At 36.4% G+C, this 21479-nt stretch overlaps 2 protein-coding genes and 1 long non-coding RNA gene across 4 annotated transcripts in view; 1 reads left to right on the top strand and 2 right to left on the bottom strand.

Moving 5' to 3' along the window:
* The window catches only part of TAB2 (TGF-beta activated kinase 1 (MAP3K7) binding protein 2), a 50579-nt gene extending 42457 nt beyond the window's left edge, over positions 1-8122 (top strand). For both annotated transcript variants that reach the window (XM_083349521.1, XM_083349522.1), the window contains exons 4-7: positions 2007-2167; positions 2697-2790; positions 4515-4595; positions 6026-8122. In XM_083349521.1, the coding sequence (XP_083205647.1) occupies positions 2007-2167; positions 2697-2790; positions 4515-4595; positions 6026-6174 (485 nt within the window). In that variant the 3' untranslated portion in view covers positions 6175-8122. The remainder of the gene's footprint in view (positions 1-2006; positions 2168-2696; positions 2791-4514; positions 4596-6025) is intronic.
* On the bottom strand, positions 6525-11519 carry LOC310632348. The gene is made up of 2 exons (XR_014490843.1): positions 11226-11519; positions 6525-6691 (listed from the first exon to the last, which is right to left on the bottom strand). It is a non-coding gene; the product is annotated as an uncharacterized lncRNA (long non-coding RNA).
* A 2621-nt stretch (positions 11520-14140) lies between these two features.
* Positions 14141-20715, bottom strand: ZC3H12D (zinc finger CCCH-type containing 12D). Its single transcript, XM_083349523.1, has 4 exons — positions 20633-20715; positions 19355-19793; positions 15359-15498; positions 14141-14499 (listed from the first exon to the last, which is right to left on the bottom strand). The coding sequence occupies exons 2-4, from the start codon at positions 19654-19656 to the stop codon at positions 14261-14263; spliced, it is 681 nt and encodes a 226-aa protein (XP_083205649.1). The 5' UTR covers positions 19657-19793; positions 20633-20715; the 3' UTR covers positions 14141-14260.
* Positions 20716-21479: the final 764 nt, after the last annotated feature.

Below are 21479 nucleotides of genomic sequence, written 5' to 3' on the forward strand. Positions count from 1 at the left end.
TGAGGCTCATGGAACGCTGTTACCTTTTCATTGAAGTGGTACTTATTTATCTACTTGCTTTTGCATGCTTTTGAACTGCTAAATGGGCAGGAGCTCTGGGGTGAGTAGCAGGAGCTCACCCAACTGCATAGTGCTCATGTCTTGAACTTTTCAGCTGAGAAGTTAGCATTTTTAACCACTGAGCCATCTCACCCCCTTGAATATCTTCTAACCATGTTTCTTGGAATGCTATGATGTTGAACTTGGAAAAGTATTCCAACAAATCTCCATCTTACATTTTATTACATCCGGCTGTACTCCCTGTGATTTGTGGAGTAGAGGGTTGCCTGGAAAGCTGGAGGATATGCCAGTTTGCGTTAGACTACAGATATTTATTTCATGTTCCTGTGATGCCCGAAACCTTGTTTCCAGGATTTTAGGCTGTCAAGACCTTCCTCTTGTCTATCAACAGCATCCAGCGTTTTATTCTTTGAAATTTGGAGTTTGTATCCATTCTAAGGGACTCTTGTGTTGATTATCAGCTTATCTAGATTCCCCTAAGAAGGGTTATCTAATTAGTTAATAATCCAATGGATTGCTTAAAATGCATTTCATTCAATTGTATTTACATACATGAATCAGCACTAATTCAGCATTTCCACTAATCCAGTTTTTGGTCAATTTTCAAGAGACCTCATAATAATGCTTTTAATTAAGATGTGATTCACAAAGTTTTAAATGCTTTGTTAAAACATTGAGCTTTAAGCTAGAAGCAGATTACACTGAAGCAATTATTTGAAAATAATTAAACATAGATTTAAGAAATTGCTTTGTTTGATGTCTCTTTTTCTTATAAAGAGGACCATAATATTTCATAAAAAATGTTTTTATATGTAATGAGGTACAACAAGCTTTGAGTGACTCACCAACACTATCCCATTTGTGGCTCTTACCACCTTTCTTACTACTAGGATAATATGAAAGAGTTTGAGATACAGAGTTAGGGTTTTGTTTTGGTTTCGTTTAGTTTGCATGACAAGGTCATAATCTACTTAGAGAAAATTTAGGAATTAATCACAAATGTTTGAAACTAGGATACGGTTCTAGTTGGTTCCTGCTGGCAGAGAAACTAATTGGGAAGATTAATCAGTTAGGATTTGTAAGGGGCAATTGAGAGTGAAAACTGAAATGGTGAGTAGAAATTACGGATTGTGTAGAAGAGGCAAGCGATGAAGAACCGTCATAGCATTACATGTGGTTATCTCCAAGATCGTCTTCTCACAACTGTTTTTGTCTGCATAAAAAGAAAAGCAGAAGCCATTTCTTGTAAAGAATTTCACCATCAGTGTCCCCATAGATCTTCTTAATCACTGTCTCGCTACTTTGGAACAGCTGAGATTCCCCTGAGAATCACTTGCGTTACTCCAACCCTGGTGGGTTTAGGAGGTTTTTGGAACCTTTTTTTTTCCAGAAAGCCTTAGGGGCAGATGTGCTATGAATTATTCCTTTTGTGGTATGATGTTTATTTTCAATGGAATTTTTGGTTTAGAATTATGATTCAGAATGTTGGTTTATCAATATTTATGTATAATTTTTAATTGGGAAAATAGAAGATGTAAACCATTTGAGGTTGATAATAATTGAAATGACATGTAAATTAATAAGTAAAGAAAATAGAAAAAGGAGTAGGCTATAATTAGGTGATTGTTTATTAGGAACAGACTAGGGTTATATGGAAGTTTGTTCTTATAGATTAGAAAGTTAACTAAGGAAGCAAAAGCAGGGAAAATTTAAATTTCACATATTGATTAATTTAATAATGCACTTTGAAATTACCATATTGATTAGATTGTTATAAACTTGGTTTTTATGGTTTTTATAAATCATTATTTATGTGTCCCTATGTTTCATATTGGACAAACTGGGAAATTCTCATATAATTGTTTGTCCTAGGACTGCACTGGGTTAAAACAAATGCTGTGAAGAGAACATTAAATTGGTTAAGATGGTATCTTAATGTTCTTCAGCTTTACTAGTACATCAGAAGGCTTGGATGGAACGGCTTCAACGAGAACTTGAGATTCAAAAGAAAAAGCTGGATAAACTAAAATCAGAAGTCAATGAAATGGAGAATAATCTAACACGAAGGCGGCTGAAAAGATCAAATTCTGCTTCCCAAATTCCTTCAGTAAGTCATCATTTCTGGAGATACAGAATAATCCAGTATTACCATAAAATTAATATAAATCAAATCAAAAAAGCAGTTTTTAGGTATGAAATCTGCAGGATATGTGGTGAGCAAAGTACAAATTGAGAAGTAGAGTGACATTCAGAAAATATATTCAGAAACATTAAGAAGTCATTCATATGGAGCACTTTTTCAGTTATTTGTGCTTACTGCCATATCTCTGTTATAATCAAGCCTGTTCTTAATATAATTATTCCTAGATAACATGTCTTTTATCTAGCTTTATATTTTTCTGGAGCTTTCATTTATTAAAAGCTAAATTTTATTTCAGTATTTAAAGTTATGATTATGAGATCTAGGTAGTCATTTATTTGATTTCCAGATATTTAATTGTTTTTCAGCCTACCCAAGAGGTTGCCTGAACGGCTTAAAATATTAAAATGATTATATAATTCTAATGACACCATCATCAACCAATAACCATGTCTTGTTATCATAGCCATGAAACTAATAATTCTGTGTTTTTCAGCTTGAAGAAATGCAACAGTTAAGAAGTTGTAACAGACAGCTTCAAATAGACATAGATTGCCTAACCAAAGAAATTGATCTTTTTCAAGCAAGAGGTATTGTATTAGAAATATGAACAGTCTTTTTATCTTTTAGTATGTAAGGTTCGAGAACTGCAGAATAGGGCTGTGCACGCTTTGAAAATTATTAAAGAAGTGTGTTGGCCTTCAAGAGAACAAAGCTTTATTCTACCAAAGCAGCCAATTTTCTTCAGGCTTCTACTGAAGAAAAAGGTGCTGCTGTTTTAAGAGTTGCATTAATGAGTGGCTTCCTTAGAGCAGTACTTTATTGCAGAGGACCCCCCACCCCTGGTCCGCAGACTAGCACCATTCCGTGAATATCGTAAACCAAGCTATGCAAATAAGTGAAGCCCCATCCACCAGATGCAGGCAGCACATGAAACCACCCCCCTTCCAATCCAAGAAAACCCTCTCCATGGAACTGGTCTTTGGGGGCCACTGCTATACTATACTCCCCTGTAGAAAGCACTAAAGTGCTTCTGTGGTAAAAAGGATTCAGTTTGATGTAATTAACAGTGCTATATAATAAAAAGAAAATTCTTAGCTGTGTAGTTAAAAGTTATCTTTTATTTCCTCTGGTTCGGATTTTTTTTTGGGGGGGGTGTTAAAAATTTAAAATTATATTTATTTGAGTAGGGAGAAAAACAACTTAGCCAAACGTAATAAGTAGTTAGTAACATGTGGCCATATTCTATTATGCACAGAGATGCAATTCAGTACTTGCACTTAGTTGCAGTGGTGGGACTTATAATAGCCTTCATTTGGAAGCAGCCTTAGAATTTGGGATGGAGGAGAAAGAGGATATGTGTTCTTAAAAAAAATCCTACTCTAAATCAGGGTGTAAATTCAGAATTATGTCAGAATCTAAATTGGTCTTTTTACTATTTCAGAATAATGTACAGGTTACGAGTTGGATACACTTCTTTGCTTCATAATTATAGACATATTCCTGGGGAAAATGGGTCAAATATTTTCATTTTTCCAGTCAGCTTATCACCCAAAGAATTCCTCTTTTGGGTGTATTAAAAGTGCAATAAAGTAAATTGAAATTGATACATTTTAGCAATTGGAATGCAGACAAACGAAACTCAGCATTACTGTATTTTTTTTTAATGCTTAGAGTACCAAATATCAATATGTTCCTTTCTTAAATTCAAATGAGATAATGTACTGTCTAGGTCGGGGTAGGCAACCTTGGCTCTTTTATGACTCGTGGACTTCAACTCCCAGAATTCCTGAGCCAGCATGGCTGGCTCAGGAATTCTGGGAGTTGAAGTCCACGAGTCATAAAAGAGCCAAGGTTGCCTACCCCTAGTCTAGGTACTCAGGATGAGGTTATCAACTGTGGTGTCTGTATTCTTAATTCTCAATTTTAAATTTGATGTTTTATTAGAGATTCTACCACATTATAGGAAAATCCCAGAGGGGGAGAAAATAATAATTAAGGCCATTTTATCTATGAACAAATTTTTATACTTTTTAGTGAAAACTCTTAAAGTCCCCTGAGCTCACCTTGATTATCTTTCCCTTTGAAGTAAATGTTTTTCTCCCCCATCCCCTTTGTATTATAATGTGAATGGGCTCATATATGAGTATACGAAGCTGGTGGATCTTATTAAATGGCCTCAGAAATTCCTTTTAAAACAACGGATAGCTATGCAACGTTACCAGTGATACCCTGATCATAAATATCCCACTGCATCAGTTTTAATTGCCTTTGCCATCCTAGCTCTATATGATGTATTCTTTTTTTTTCCCAGGACCACATTTTAATCCCAGTGCCATCCATAATTTTTATGACAATATTGGATTTCTAGGTCCGGTGGCACCAAAACCCAAAGGTAATGCTAGTAATTATTTTTCTTTTCAAAAAAATCATCACATTCATTTGCTATAATTATTCTTGTTTATTTGTTCTTTTTTCTTGCATCATCCCATTTTTTTTAAAAGACAGGAGCTATACATTTACACACGCTAGGACGTTTGATTTCTCTTCAGTTTTAAACATAAGAACTGAGAAATTATCTTGGGATATTCACACATACTCTTTGTTCTGTACCAGCCTGCTACCGGCCCTGCAGAAAAGGCAGGGACAACCCCTTTACAAACGGCAAGAGGCTGGAATTACGCCTGCCAAATTTATAGCTACAAAAAGAAACAAGACACGAACCAAGAAACAGGAGCTTTAAGAAACACGAACTATCCAAGCGGTTGCCTTCAGCAAACCAGCCCTCCCCACACATTCCCCTTATATAGAGTTCAGGGCGTGGCTTCTCTCTGCCTCCTTCCGAGAAGCCCCATTGCCTTCCTCTGTTTACTCCTAATTGACTGCCTCCTGCGTCGGGCGTCCTTGAACAGGGCCAGCTGTGGGTCATCTTCATCCACGATGTCAGGCTCACACAGCTGGGTCTCCGTGGTGACCAAGTGGGAGGGGCCTGGCTGAGGGCTCTCATCAGCAAGATCTTCAACCCCCTCAGCAAGGTCTTCAACACCCCCCTCCTCCTCCTCTGAGTCATCCGACCCAACTGCCGAACCCACAGGCTGACCCTGAATCACAACACTCTTTCCCAAACACTGTTTCTTTAGTGTTTATGGTGCTGTGTTTTCTTTCTGAGCTCTCTCTATCTTTCTTGGTAGACTGAAAATAAGGGACAGATAGATCTTAACAGAAGACTCGGCCCTCTTGAAAAAGTATTACCCACCCCTAATTTCTCCAAACCAGGAATACACCAGCATTTCTTTTGCACCTTTCCCCAGGGGAAGTGGGAACCTTTCGTTTCATATTTTTTTCAGGATTTGGGGTATAGCTCTTTTAAAATAACCATCAAAAACAAATCCTATAGAGTGCTGCATAGTTTCACATGACTTGAAGCTAGAAAAACAGAGAGGCGAGTACCCAAAGCCAAGAAAAGAAAGAGGGCAATATGTCAAGTCCTAGCAAATTGTTTTAGTACACATAGGTCCAGTACATTTCAACCAAGATCCTCTTTTTTTTCCCCATGGCTCTTGAACTTGCATGTTTCTCACCTTGCCTATGTAGTAATTTATTCACTTTTGAATTATGAGTTGGACTTTTAAAATCACAGCAGTAAAAATAATATTTGAAAGTTTTAATATGTAATCAGTGTTGCTTACATAGAGTGTACTTGGGTCAGATGGGTGGCTATATAAATTTGTTTATTAAATAAATAATAATTGGAAAGGGGGAACATACATATATTTTGTTCAGCTATTCATATTTGACCATTGGTTTTTTCCCCCTCCACCTCAGCTGATCAAAAATCCGTGATCAAAACACCAAAGACTGTTCCAGATAATGAAGAAGATGAGGGAGCTCAGTGGAATTGTACAGCTTGTACTTTTTTAAATCACCCAGCCTTAAATCGTTGTGAACAATGTGAGATGCCCAGGCATTTCTGAGCCAGGGAGGCTTACTTATCTTCTGTAAATCCAACTTTTGACTATTGTGTCATTTCCTTGGGATAAATAATCATTTATGCATAGGATTTTTGTAAAATTGAACATGTGACAAGGTTTATTACTAATGTTAAATGTCATGACACAGAGATAATACCTCAGTCTTGTGCTGCAGGCAGCTGGAAATTCATCGGCTGGAAGGTGATCTCCTGAAAGAACTTGGTTGCCAGTTGCCTGACACGTACAGTATTACCAGATGCCCATAAGAGTAACTCCCACCAGGTTCAGTGCTTTGGTGTTCCCAACAGCCTTTCTCCACAGATGTCACTACTGAATTTTGACAGGGGAAGGAATTAGATTGATAGCTTTTTTTGTTTTTGTAAAGCTTTCAGTAAAACACTACATTCACAGAGGAAATGAAAAAGGAACAAATTGCTGCCACAGAGGGCCCAGGAATCATAGAAGAACTTCAGAAATGCAGAGGTACTCTTCATCTTGTCTTCCTGAAAACAGTTCCACACTGTGAAGACAAAAAAATCAGTACAATCCTCTGAAGATGAGAAAAGAAAACTGCATGCTTTGTCTGTACCATAGTCACCGTGAAATACCCCCAAGGCTTTTCCTACTGTACATAGTTCTAGAATCTTCCCTTAAATGACTTTTCTCCACCTTTTATTATTTCTTGTATTTCTCAATGTATAGTGTAATAGTCTTTGTTAACTTTCTTTCTCCCTTTAAGTGATTATGCACGATTGTGATCCCTTTGCGTTAAAAAAAGTTTTTGATCTGAGAGAAGCCGTGCCTTAAAACAGCATTCACGACAATGCACAATCTAGCTCTTGTCTGCCTCTTCTTGTCTGTATGTTGCTCTTGTAAATGCTGGTAATCTGTGAAGACCTGCAGATGCAGTATGTTAAAAATGCAGGAAATGTTCGTGCTTCTAGTTCACTCAGGACACTGATTTTTACGGTGGGTGACACCTGGTAAGATTCTGCCCAGCAAACAAAAGCAGAAGGGAAATTGAGTCCCAACACCTGGGATATCTGCATCTGTTAGGCTTGCTTCATTTGCTGGGTATCTTTAAAATTCTCCAGAATTAAAAATACTGGATCTGGGAGGGAGAGGGACATACTGAGTACACAGAATAGCAGCAATAGCAGAAAACATTAATATGGTCATGGTTGGCAGCCAGTTCTTAAACCTGATTTGGTGGAGAATAGCAATAATTAGAATCCTTTGAAAGACAGCCTGGAAAAGAGAAAACAAGTAGACTTGAAGCCATGCCAAGCATCTCTCTTTTTTTCATGCCCTTGTTTCTAAGGAAATCTATTCAGGTGATTAGGAAAACTTTTAATAGAAACCAAGATCATGGTTTTATTTTTTATTTTTATTTTTATTTTGCTCTCTTGCGTATTACATAAATGATATGTCATCTCTCGGGATGAGATGAGGAGAAGCAATGAACAGCAAAATTGTGTGTGTATCTGCTCAGAATTAAGTGCCATTAAATTCAGTGAGACTTACTGCAAGGTAAGTGGATATACTATTGCAGCCTAAATGTAGCGAGAGACAAAGTAAGACTGTCACCCACTGTAAATATTTGCCAGTGGACATCTTTTAACAGCAATTTTACAAGTGGTTTTATGAAAATATACAAATGCCTTTGTTTTAAAGGCTTTGTAATTTTTTAAATATGGGAATTAAATTAGTATCCCAAGTAATCAATCAGTTGGTAAATCCAAAGTCCTTGAATTGAATGCATTATGTTATTAAAAAAAAGAAGCTTTGTTTTTCAGCTTCATCTGCAGTTCTATGTGAAGATTGATAAATGACTTTTTACCTGTTTTATTAATAAAACATAATTTGGATATCTTGAGTTGATGGTTTTGTGATTTAGGTGGGTTAACTGTCTTTGTAACAGATAAGTTATTTATAAAAATTAAAAAATATATTGTAACATCTGTTTTGTGTCTTTTTAACTAGGAAGTAACATGTTTTGCTGTGGATATTATAATAATATTATAATATTATATTATAATAATTGGTCAGTGCTAGGATACACGATGATTCTGATTTCAAATTCAGACCCTGAAAGCTCTTTATTAGGTTTGAAATCCATAGCATAAAAGCAAATCTAATGCTTGTTCAGATGTTACTATCGGTACTTTTTAAGGAAACAATCTGCTTGGTATCTGATATTTGCAGTTGCTAAGAAGTAACCTTAGTAAGCATACTGGCACAATCTTTGATTGCTTATTTTTATCTGTTATATATTAATACAGGTAGCTCCCAACTTACAACCATTCATTTAACAACTATTCAAAGCAAGGATTACCTCGGAAAAAGCAATTTACAATCTGTCTTCACACCTATGATTGTCATGCCACCTGTGCAGTGACATGATTGCAATTCACTTGGCAACTGGCTCACACTTGCAACCAGTTGCAGCATCCTGCAGTTTCATAATCACAATTTGTTACCTTCCCAGCTAGTTTCTGACAGGCAACGTCAATTGGAGAAACTGGATTTTCTTAACAACTGCATGATTTGCTTGTTGAGCATGAGATTCACTTAATGACTGCAGTAAAAAAGGGTCATAAAATCTGGTTTGGTCATATGATAACCCACTTTACAACTGCACCAACATACAGTGGAAATTCTGGCTCCAATTGTGATGGTAAGTCAAGGACTGCTTGTATGAAAATTATAAATGAATCACTTTATTTGATTTAGTAAATTCTTATAAGAATCAGCACTGTCTGAGGTAAATGACAAATATAAAAAATTACAGAATGACATTCCAAAACAAGAACTTTCGTCATAGGGAATATAAAAGCACATGGACTCAGCCAATAATACATATGTTTTCTACTATTTATGCAATATGTTACTTTCTAACAATGGTTAAGTTGCTGTTAATCGTAATAGAGATCAGGCTCCATTAAGTCATAAGTTAACTACCTGTAAGATACAGGATCTAGAACTTGGATATATGCTAGTACATCTTTTTCTAATGAGAGGAGGAAGTTCCCATTGGGAAATATGGCATGAAGAAAAGGGATCTACCATAATATTTTTGTCCTAGATATACCTAGTCCCTTCAGTAGCAATATAAATACCAGCCCACCAATGCATTAGCATTCCCTTATGTGTCATAACTTGGTTTATTTGACACAAGAGATACACTAGATGTAATTGGGTTATTTATTTTTATTTAAAAGGTGTCCTTCACCTTTCCGCAAATAGGTCCTCATGGTAGCTTATATATTCATTTTGAATTCAAAAACAAAATATAATTTGCACAACTTCCCCACAAGCAGTCAATAACTAAATTAGGAAGCAGTTGCAGAATAAGCCATTAAAATACATTATATTCCATCCACAGCTTCAGGAATATAAGGAAAAATTAACTGGCACTTTCAAAAACAAGTATATCAAGTAAAATACGTTTTTGTTTATATTAGCATCAGCACTTCGGACTAACCTTAAAAACACTAGAAACCTGTGAAGATTGTTTTTTAAATATTACCGAAATATATCAAAATGGAGGTTTTTGGATAACAATCCAGGTATCTCCCTGTATTGGATCAGTTGCAGTTTCTGAAAATACCATATTCAAGGATAGTCCAGTAAATAACAAACTAAACCAATCTGAGGGAAGAAGTATTTGTCCAGGAGGTGTTTCAATTAATGCACCAACTAAAGGGGGTGTGGGGGGGATGACTTGATGCCAACTGAAGGCTTATTTTCTCTGTTGAGTATTAAGGAAAGGAAGTATAAATGTGTACATTCATAAGCCTAAAACATGGAGTCCAGCTAGTGAGAATGACTGAAAATGTATACCTTGGTTATTGGGAGAATACTGTTATCATTTGTGCCTTGGCCTTTCTACTGCAAGACTAGCATGTCAGAGCAGCTGGCCGTCCTTTACTGAACTTGGCTGCTCTGTTAAAGCCTCAGCAGTGACAGCCCTGGATGGGAGACCACCAGGAAATCTCAGATCTGTTAGAAAAACATCCTGGAAAAAGGCAATTGCAAATAATTCTTATATTTTTGTTGTATTGTTGCCAAGAAAACTATAAATAGGATAGTCCAGTAAATAACAAATGGAACCTACTCTACATGGTCATATCCATGTAGCCACCTGGAGTTCGACAAGTGTAGAATAAGTGTTAAACAAAAACCTTACCAAACATAAGTTGTTTTTTAAAAAAAAACCTTGCTCGTGGTTTGATAAAAGAATAAGAAATTGTTGGGGAATGGTTAAATAGAAACCCATATATGAAGCTGAAGCCATCTAAGATGTTTGTGGAAAGTGCATGTAAGAAGGATCCAAATAAGATTACAAATCGGCTTAATGGATTGAAAGTTAGGATGTTTCTGAGGGTGACAAAACACCAGTAAAAAGAAAATTTGTGCGTGTGTATGTATCTATATATCTGTATCTGTTCTTATCAGTTGATTTGCTGAGGTTGTACCTTGCGCAATGACAACATGAGATAAACTTCACCATGGTTTCCTATTAGGGAACCTACTATGCAGGTTCCCATGCGTCTTAGCTAATGGTATAAAATTTCTCACTATGTCTGTGTTGGAGGAAGTTGAGGCTTGGTTTTCCTGAAGATACGGGAGCATAAACCTTAGGGGTTGCTGGACACTTGCTTCCTCTTGAGAAAATGGATTTTGAGCCAAATTCTGCTGAGACTCCACACCAGAAGGACAACTGTGTCTTCCGAGTGAGTTGGAATCTAACAAAAATACTTGGTCACAAAGTCTGGTTTGCAAATGTCCAGTATAACCCATATCTCCATACTTGCTATATGAAAATATCTCAGCTGAAGAATCTATAGAATCCTGTTGTTCATTGGGCTGGCCCTTTGAGATCTGCCTTGCTAAAAAGGAAGGTGTTTGTAAGGCCTGTATTGCTGATGCCTGTTTTCTGCGACACCCCTGAAAGTTGCACATTTCTAAACATGGACAGTCCAAGCACCGGTTGTGATGAGACAAAAGTGGAGCCTGGCTGTACCTGAGATAATGATCCCTAGGGGGCTCACCTACTAGGGCTTCATATTTTACAGATCCTCCAAGTATATTTCCAGAATAAGTCCTGGCATTTAGAGAAGAGGCAGCGAATTGCTCAGATACCACTGCTGCGTATCCAGTTTGGCCATGTTGTAATAAAGTTAATGGAGCCTGGTGGTTGTCCTGATACATGTTTGCCCAGTTGTTAGCTGAATCCATCTGGTACTCTCCCATCTGTTGTGGGACACTCGTGTGAACTACTTCTGAGCTGAATGCGGTGCTGTTTCTGTTAATGCCACTTCTAGGACTATATAGAGATGATGGATGTCCACTCTTACTCGTGGGGTTTATTCCCTTCTTCTCTTCGGTCTTCTGACTGGCTGAGTAGGTTTTTGCTTTAACACGGAGTTCATCAGCTACAGAGAGATGGTCCCAGTTCAGTCTTTCTGGGTGATTAAATTTGCACTTGAAGCCATATGTGCACTTTTTGCCTGTGGGAAGTAAAATGACTAAATAATTGGCTAGTATCAGTGGGCGTAGAAGCAGACCGGAGGATCTTATGCTTTTTAATTTTGTAAAAATAATCTTTCCATATACAGGTAGTCCTTGACTTACAACTATTTGTTTAGTGATCATTTGAAGTTATGACAGCACTGGGAAAAAAATGACTTTGAACCAACCCTCTCATGACCATCACAGCATCTCTGTGGTCACATGATCAAAGTTCAGGGGCTTGTCAACTGGTTTGCAGTTACAACAGTGGCAGAATCCCGGGATCACCTGATCACCATTTGCAACCTTCCCAGCCGTTTTCGAGTAAGCAAAGGCAATGGGGAAAGCTGGATTTACTTAACAAATGCAGTTATTTGCTAAATAACTGTGGCAAAAAGGTCATAAAATTGGACACAACTCACTTAACAACTGCCTTGTTTAACAATGGAAATTCTGGCCCCAGTTGTAGTCATATGTCAAGGATTACCTGTACTTTGATTGTATACAAATACAGAATAATGTTTAGAAAAATTATTCCAGTTTTCAGGAAAATATGTCTGGAGAATATAATTTTGCCATTGAATAAGCAAAACACGCCGACTATTCTTGTTAGTGCCGTAATAGCAAGCTTCTCTTATGTAAGATTGTAATTGATGGTGCATGAAAGAATGTGGTATACAAAATGGGGCAGGCATTATTATTATTGCACTATTTATTAATTCTCACTGTTTCAAAAGGGAGTGCAACGTACTAAAATCTGAAATTTTACTACCATAATATTCCTTTATATCCTTGCACTTGCCAGGTATGCAGAAGCATATAAAAATGCTTTGCCTAATACTTGGTTTAGCCTTTGTATATTTCTACCTCCATAGGATGAGTTTACTACAAAGAAGAAAAAAATGAGACCAGGGATAATGTAAGATTTTTCTTGACAGGTTCACTTTGAGACTTCATGGGCATTTCTAGAGGTGCGCATAAAATGAAAAATGTGTTTTGCTTCATGCAGAAAACATATTGCTTAGCCAAACCATTCTGGGAGGGTTAATGTTTGATTTAGCCAAACTGAAACCTGGAACGTTTGGGTGTTTCTGTGTGTATAATGTCAAACGAGGTGGGTGCTTGCTCTCTTTTGAAAGATTTGTGGGTTCCAGATGTAAATATCTGAATATGCAAATAATGTGCAAATTATCATGAACTATTGTTGAGAGAAGCCAGGGTTTTAGTCTTGTTCTTTCTGTAACTGGTTTCATTGTAAATCTGGCAAACTAATGGATTAAGCATTGAACAAAACTTACCATAAGGACAGAGCTGCCATTTTGATTCAGGGAGAACAGGTTTTTTGCTAAGAAAATTGTCAAGAGAAGGTCCGTGTCGGCCCAAAGGATCATCAGGTGGCATGAATCTAAAAATAATAACAGAAATTACTGTCTCAACGTTCTCATGATTTTCTGACACGTGCTGAAGTTCGCAACCTATCTTTATATCTTTCAACATTCAAATAAATGTCCTCATAGAAAAAATACCTGCAAATATACATACAAACTCTCAAAACATGTTTTGAATATTTTTACATTTCTAAAGCCATCATAAATTAGAATATTGGAAATAGCAAATCTGCATGGGGCAAACCCTTTGAAGCTACAGATACAGATTGTATATTAAAACCAGTTAGTGACCACTCCAGCACAATAAATCTGTCTGGTTGCCCATTTTCTGCATTTCTACCTTGGGAGGCAAGTTAGAAAGGTTTAAGATAACACCTCTGAAAACCAGTACAGCACTGATAACATATTATTATTATTATTATTATTATTATTATTATTATTATTATTATTATTATTATTATTATTATTTATTAAATTTATATACCGCCCTTCTCCCGAATAAATTGATTAATTAAGTATTGTTTAGCATTGGGGAAACTCAATTCAAGCTTCTATTCTATCTTTGAGCTCCCAAAGTGATTTTAAATGAGAAGGTCACTTTTGTTAGCATAACTCACTTTATAAGGATGCTATGTGGGTAAAAATGAGGACAGAACACATGTGCAGCAGAAAAATATGTCCTGGCCGTGTGGAAAAGGGAACAAAAATTTGACTAAATGTCTATTATAGCCACAGTCTCTATCAATTTTGCAAATTATATCTATATTGATTCAGGGTAGCAAATAAAATTATTTCCATAACTAAATATCCAAGTTGTTCTAATTTGTTTTATCTTAAGTTAATAATCATTAATAATCATTAATTATTATTATTATTTGTTATTTTTAGATCAATCTGGTTTTATTTCCTTGACCATATCCAAGTACTGTTTGTACAGTACGCTGTAATACTTGCTCAAATACTTTTTAGATATTTTACAGCAATTATATTTTTTTTCCTTTTTGCTCTAATTAATTGTGGATATTTTTTTTCATCTGCTGGTCTATGACAGAAAAAAAGATTGATTGATTGTCATGCTCCTGCTTCCAAATTTTAAACTTTAGTTCTTGCTCCTTGAAATCAGCACTTTTTAACATTAGAATTCAGCTAGAAACTGATGAAATCTTGTTTGTGCGTATACCAGACTCTTACTTGTCATTGACGAAAGAATACATGAGCAGTCGCTGCTCAATAAACCATTTCCATGCAGGATTTTCATTCTGTAGATCGCGAAAGTTATCGTTGGAAACAATGACCCCGTCTTGCTCATAGGCCAATTTGACAATGTAGCGATCATCATAGCACATCATTCTTTTGCCCTTTATTTTGCGGGATGGTGTGTAGATGAGAATTGCTTGCTTGGCCAAACTTTCAAGGATATGCTGATCTAAAAGTAAAAATGGGGCAACAAAATGAACAAATACACACACACATACAAAAAATAGTCGCATGCAAAAGTGGAAGATGGGTTTCACAATGATCAGCATTGCACAAGGAATCAAAAAACAGCTTGGTCATGTTTTCATTCAGAATACAGAATTAATAGAGGTGAGGGGGACTGTGGAGGTCTTCTTGCCCAATCCCCTGCTGATTCATCAAGTTCATGAATTTATAAAACACCATTTTGGTGCCCATTTAATTTGGAATAAATCCTAATGCTTTCCATTTAATTAGAATATGAACTGAAATGTAAATTATCTGGTCCATTGTGGACTCTCAAATGTTCCTGAATATCAGTTCTTGACAACCTGGCCAATGTTGAGAGATACTAGAAGATCAGCAACTTTTGAAGGATCACACATTCCCTGTTTAAACATTGCTTGTTATGTTTATTTTATAAACTAATCCAATAAGCTATGTGATATGTGCTCAAAGTTGGCTTGGAATCTACGATAACTCAGCAACTGATTCTCACATCTGGGAGCTGAGCAAAGGAAAAAGCATACTTTGGGTAGTTTTTTGAAGTTATGGTTATTGGTAAAATAAATAAATAACCAAGCTAGCTGTTTCTTAGACAAAAATAATAGGAACTTAAAGTTTGTTTAACTATTTGAAAACCAGTAGCTATAGCAAAACTGATTTGGGCTGGTTCTAATTGTGCTTTTTTGCCTTACGCCTTTTGTGCTTCCATAGAAGCAGTGTTCTGATAAATATTTAATCTCATTGATTGCAATATGAATTATTTACTGTATAACTGGGAACTAATACTTCATACTGAAAATCCATACTGTTGGATTTGTTCATACCTGTAACAGGGGTATCAAATCGAGAATGTTCCTTTCTCCAAGATGGAACGAAAACTTTGATGTACTGGTGACCTCTTTGTTTGAACCAGTCTACCACCAGCTGAATTCCTAAGCATGAAAACACTTCTTTATTTCCATGACTGGAAAAAAAATGAAAAGCGATTATTTTTTAATGTTAGCCAGTTCAGTACATTTTAATGGCTTCTGCCATATATATCATATGCTGGATTTAAAGGAGTTCTTGTGCCTGGCAGCTAAAATTTCTGGCTAGTGGGAATAGCTTTTTTTTCTGTTAAAATGGATTTATAGTATTTCATTCTGTACTGAAAACCATTTCCTAGCTCAAAATGTGTCTAAAAGCATTTCTTTTTCTAACTGTTGTGTAAATTCAGTATTGATTTTGATGGAGGGACGATCAGTTCCAGGAAAGGCAAAATATGTCTGATGTACTAACATATCTGATTGCTCCTACCCATAACAACAATGGCATTTGGTAGATCTATCTTTTAAAAGCAAAGTAAAGGGAGAAGACTTATCTTTGTCTATCTCCAACACCTATTTTGTTATGAAGCTTTTGGGAAGAAGGATTCAAATTAGATATTATTTTGTATTCTACTGACCTAGAAATCTATCTGGATGCAGGGCCAAGAGAAAGATAGGAAACAAATGGATCTAGCAATGCACTTATAATAAGATGTCTAATATTCAGGATTGGATCAGATTTGAAAAATCCCAGTAAAGTTTTTAGATGCCTGGGAGACTTCTATAAAAAAAAAAAAGTCGGGTGTTTTAATCACCCAGGTATCATCTTATTAAAAAGGTGACACCTGGGTGGTTTGAATTTTGCCTGAAATCAAACTGTTGGCAGTAAAATTTATTTCAGCCTGAAGATGTTTATTTGAAATGTAACAGGGAATATACTTAAGGTACTTGTGTATTCTGCATGAAGTAGAGTTTCTACCTATTTTTTAGTTATCTAGATTCTATCAGATACATTACAATTTCAAAATGCAGTCCACATCTGGATTTTGAATGCTATGCTATGGCAACACCTAGAATCTTATAAAGAGCAGAATCTTACATAAATGACTTAAAATTATATTTAAATTAATTGCATATAATTAATGGGACTTTCCCCATATTCATTTATTCCCTTTTTTGAAAAGAAAACATTATATGATGGGAATTTGCATATTGGACTCTGTGTAGAGGGAATCAGAAAGAAGTAAAGATTACATAAATAAATAACCCAAGTAGGTAAATGGAGAAGAGCACTTAAATTTGAATTAATAACCCAAAATGGAACAAAATACTTTAACAATGGACAAAATGAAAGTTATTTTTGAACAGTGGATCCAGGTTAATTGTAAAAATGACTGTCATTATAGATTTAAAATTACACTTAAATTAATTGCCCACAATTAATAGGCTCTCTTCTTATGTATTCATTTATTCCATCCTTTTTTTAGAATTCTCAGCTTAGGAACAGGTTTTTCACTGAAGCAGTTTGTATGCCATCTACTCCCTGGACTCCAGGTGGTTTCATATAAAATAAACAAAATTTTTGAGTGAAACACAGATCATGAACTTGTGACAGAAAGGAAGAAGCAGGATTTTTTTTCTTGTCTTCATGGAACCTAACCAAATAGGTAATAATTTAGCAATATCCCACAATTACATAGTAAATCTACTTAATTTCTTCTATATTGTAAAAGAATCCGTTCAAAAACTCTAGTAAGCTAATGACTATTCTACTTTGCATATTCTGAATATTAGTTACTGCTTCTATTATATCCTGTAGGGTAAAATACACTTCAAGTCATGTTTGACTTCTGATAGCTTCAAGGACATTTTAGTGTAGTTTTCTTGGCAAAAATATGAAAGTCTTTTGCCATTGCTGGCTTCTGAGGTGCTTTTAGGGCTAGGGTGTCCAAATGGAAACTAAATCCAACCCTGTTCAGGTGCTGCCACCTAGCTGAGTATCATAGGTTATACACATTTTTTCCCAATTGTGCAGCAATTAACTGTTGTTTACATATTTGCATGTACATCTCTCTAATCTAAAAAAAAGTTCTTTCCTGCAGCCTAGCGGCAATTCCAGTTCCTATGGCATGGACCAAGGGGAGATGCACATCGACTTGTGATGGACGAAATCCATTGTTAGGTTATCAGAAGGTGTTGATACCCTACTTGAATTTAATTCTACTGAGACTTTATGGTGTATTTTGGTATGCAAAGTAACTAGAAGCCTGCTATTTACTTAGGGAGACAATCTCGTTATCTTAAGACAATTTGCCAAGATAGAGCAGTAGCCATTATTTGAGTAGTAAGCTAACCATAACTGGCTAGAGAAGGCTGGCATTGAACAAAGTGGTTTTCATTTCCTTTAGTTTTACCAACAGAGTTTTTACACATTCACTAAGCAAATTCACAGAGCTTTTTGATTGTTAAACATAAGGGCTTATTTACATTATCACTGTTGTAATTGTCCTGTTAGATACAATTTGCTTGATATTGGAGTCCCTGATATCCCCTCTGGGGTTGCATGTTCTGGGTTGTTTAAGACAAATTGTAAAATCCTTGTTGACTCTCTCACACACGTTACTGCATTTTCCTGAGATACTGGGGATATGCCTCACTGAAGGCAAAGCAGCTCATTTGTATGGTTACCTATGCTGGTTAAAGACGTGAGTCAGGAATCATTTACTCCCAACTTTTAACACTTTCTTGATTAGATGAACAGCATGTACATGCATGCATCATTCTGAGACCATTAGATGTGTTGGACTACCACTCTCATTATTCTCAGCAGATGGGATCTTGCTGGTGGGGAATTATGAGACTCATAGTCCAGCAAGTGCCAGTTGGCTATTACTGCGAATATTTCAGTTCATAAAAGCTGCATAATTGCAAAACAGCTCAAGGCAATGTACACACATTTTAAAACACATCATAAAAGCAAACAGAAAAATTAAAAGCCAATAATGTTATATAAAAAAAACTTAAGCTAGCAGTGTTGGTAGCTTTACATTGTGTAGATTTCAACTCCAACATAGCTGGCTGGGAAATTTTGAGAGTTGAAGTCCCACGCATCTTAAAGTTGCCAGGTTTGAGAAACACTATTCAAGGGTAAATCAAGGACACACAAAACTGTCATGCAAATCTGAGAAAGAAGCCGGGCATGCTGCCTACATAATCCAGGAACTAATGTAGTAGATAGATTGAAGTTTCACCTTAGAAGAGTCCAGCTTTGTGAAACCCTTCCTTCAACATACCATGGTAAGAAAACTTAACAAAAATTCATAGTGCCAAAACTTGCAGTTCAGTATAACTGGAGGGCGGTGTGCTCAGTGGAGTGATGTGTGCATGCATGCATCATTTATTATTTTTTTGTTCTTTCTCCACCCCTCCCCCAATATGTTTACATGTAAGGTCACAGATTCTGCAGACTCTTTTCTGTGTCACTCACCACACTGGTTTTTGTCATCAGGAGCTCTACAAAAAACAGTGTAATCTGTTGTTATAAAAAGGACTCTTATCTTCTCTTGGATTTTGTAATAAAATGGGCAGCAGAACTTTAACAGGCCTTGGGTGCAGATCTCCCCGAGATAGGATGCCTGTCAGTTTAGGAAACGTGCACAAGTGAATTTCGAAAAGAGAGCTTTTTTTTTGCATGTGTACTTAGTCTCCTCAGCTACAATTTAGATAAGATCAGTTCACACATGAAATGTCCTTCCTGGGCCCACTATTTGAATGTAGCACATCTGCATGCTGTCACAGCTCAAATACGTTAGAGAAGAGCTTTATGTCATAAAAGTTCAAATGCAACACAATCACACCATTAATACTATGCCTTCCTGAATAGAGGAGTGGCCTCAGCCCCAAAACCCACAGTTGTGTTCAGCATATTTTAAATACTCCATCTTGACCTGTTAACATTCTAGGTCTGCAGAGCAAATAGAAGCCCCTGAGACAACAAAATGGAAAGATGCTTGCCTCATTGCAACGTTGCTCCCATCGATTACAATAGGTCTCAAATGACCAGACGCCTCACTTGGTTCCTCAGTAGAGCTCTGCGGGAATGGGAGGGGCCCAGATATTCCATGGGCAGCAAGATTGGGCTGAAAACTTGGTGCCCCATTCCCACTCTCCATAGGTCTCCTCCCCATGAGAATCAATTCTTGCAGCAAATCATTCTCCGAAGCCTCTTGACCTAATTTCTCCAGCACTTTGCACACCTCCTTCTTGCTGTAGCCCAGCTTATGGAAGAATTCGAGCTTGTTCTGTTGGGCTTCCATCTTTGCACCAAGGTAGGAAATCCTGCAGGAATAGAACTTTCTAAATTGGAGAATCAGATGGTATAGCTGGGTGCAGGGAATATTTGTGCTGCTTTTAGTCAGTAATGATCATCCAGTATAGCAACTGACAATATGTCCTTAAAGAGAGAGAGAGGAAAAAACAAAAATAATTATTTGGTGACAGCGATAAATCAAGGAAGTGCCAATTAGAAGACAAAAAAAACACCCCACCTTAGATTAAGCAGTTTTTCTAATGTAAAATGATGAGTTGTTACAGAATCTAATATACTTTTTAGAAAAATCATAAAATCAAAGTATTGTTTATAAAATAATCATTATGTCTCTTCTATTTATATCTTTATTATTTCTTTTATTAATAACTCAAGGTGGCAAATATCCAGCACAACTTCTTCTCCTATTTTTCTTACAACAAACCTTTGAGGTAGGTTGGGCTGAGAGAGAGAGAGAGAGAGACAGACTGACGCAAAATCACCCAACTGGGTATTATATATTCCAAAGAAATATCTATATAACTTTAATAAACATAATAAAAGTTTATTTTCTATCCTTGAAGTGCACTGTTAAGCAAGCCCCAACATTTCCCAATATCTAGGTTTTTATACATATAATATTGACAGATGTTCAGAGACAAAAAGCTCTTGGGAAGATATCTGTTCATATGAATCTCCATTTTTCAAACTGGTGCTCACTGTCAGAATTTGTAACTTGCCTAATGATCCTGGAAGAAATTATCCTAAATCATTTGGAGACCCTTGAATTGTGCAGAGTTTTTGCTGCTTAGGATTCAGTCTCCTCAAGGGACAATTTACCACACATCAATATAATGCTTTCTAAATATTGGATAAAACAAAACATTTCTATTTAGATTTCTCTTGAGTTAAAAAAAAAAGCTCACGAGGATAGAATAGAGTCTTTGCTTTACCTGACTCTGACTGTGTTAGCTCTCTTGACTTACCAGATGTGTACTGCCTGTCTTGAGATGTTCTGAGCATCAGTAATTCTCTCTTATTAAATATAACCTCTGGGAAACCAAAATCCATCAGAACATCAGGTATGTGCCTAAGATAGGTGTGCAAGAGTGACGTAGGCAAAATCTTGTGCATGTACATACGCACGCAGATGCTTGACTTCAGCCTTATCTCTGATTAAAACAAATGAAAAACAAATTCACCAGGGAGTTGCGCTGTGGTTAGCAGAGGACAGATACCATCTCTTTTGCTGGTGAAGTAAATAACAAATGGTTAGCAATAAACATTCTCCAGCGTTACTGAAAAAAAAAGTGTCATTGATAATTTGAGACCTGATCATGAGATAGGTGGGAGACGTTGCTTTGATTGCATGTTTAAGAACCATTATGCAAAGAGAACCCACAGCCCTCTAAATATTTTGAACTTTAGCTTCTAGCGGTCCCCGTGACTGAACGGAGGGAAATTCAGAGTTGTCATTCTGCACATCCTCTTTTCAAGGCCAAACTGTACTGCACTTCCAAATTTAGCTCATTATCATGTTGCATACCCTTTGAATTCGACTAAATCCCGGACACATTCCCCCTCCATACTTTTTTATTAACTTGTGTTACTTTTCTCTTTGTAAAGGGAGATCATTTTTTCCCCAATTGTCAGGCATTACTGCAGGCCTCGCAATCATTAAACAAATTCATGCAACCATTCCATAAGCAAATCAAAATATTTTTTCCCAATAGTTACTTCAATTAACATAGTTTTTTTGACATATTCATAGCATTTTTGCCTCCAACATTTTTTGTGGAGCCCTTGGTGTTCTGGGACCTTGGCTGCATGCTT

Source organism: Vipera ursinii (assembly GCF_947247035.1).
Source record: "Vipera ursinii genome assembly, chromosome: 1".
Lineage (NCBI taxonomy): Eukaryota > Metazoa > Chordata > Lepidosauria > Squamata > Viperidae > Vipera > Vipera ursinii.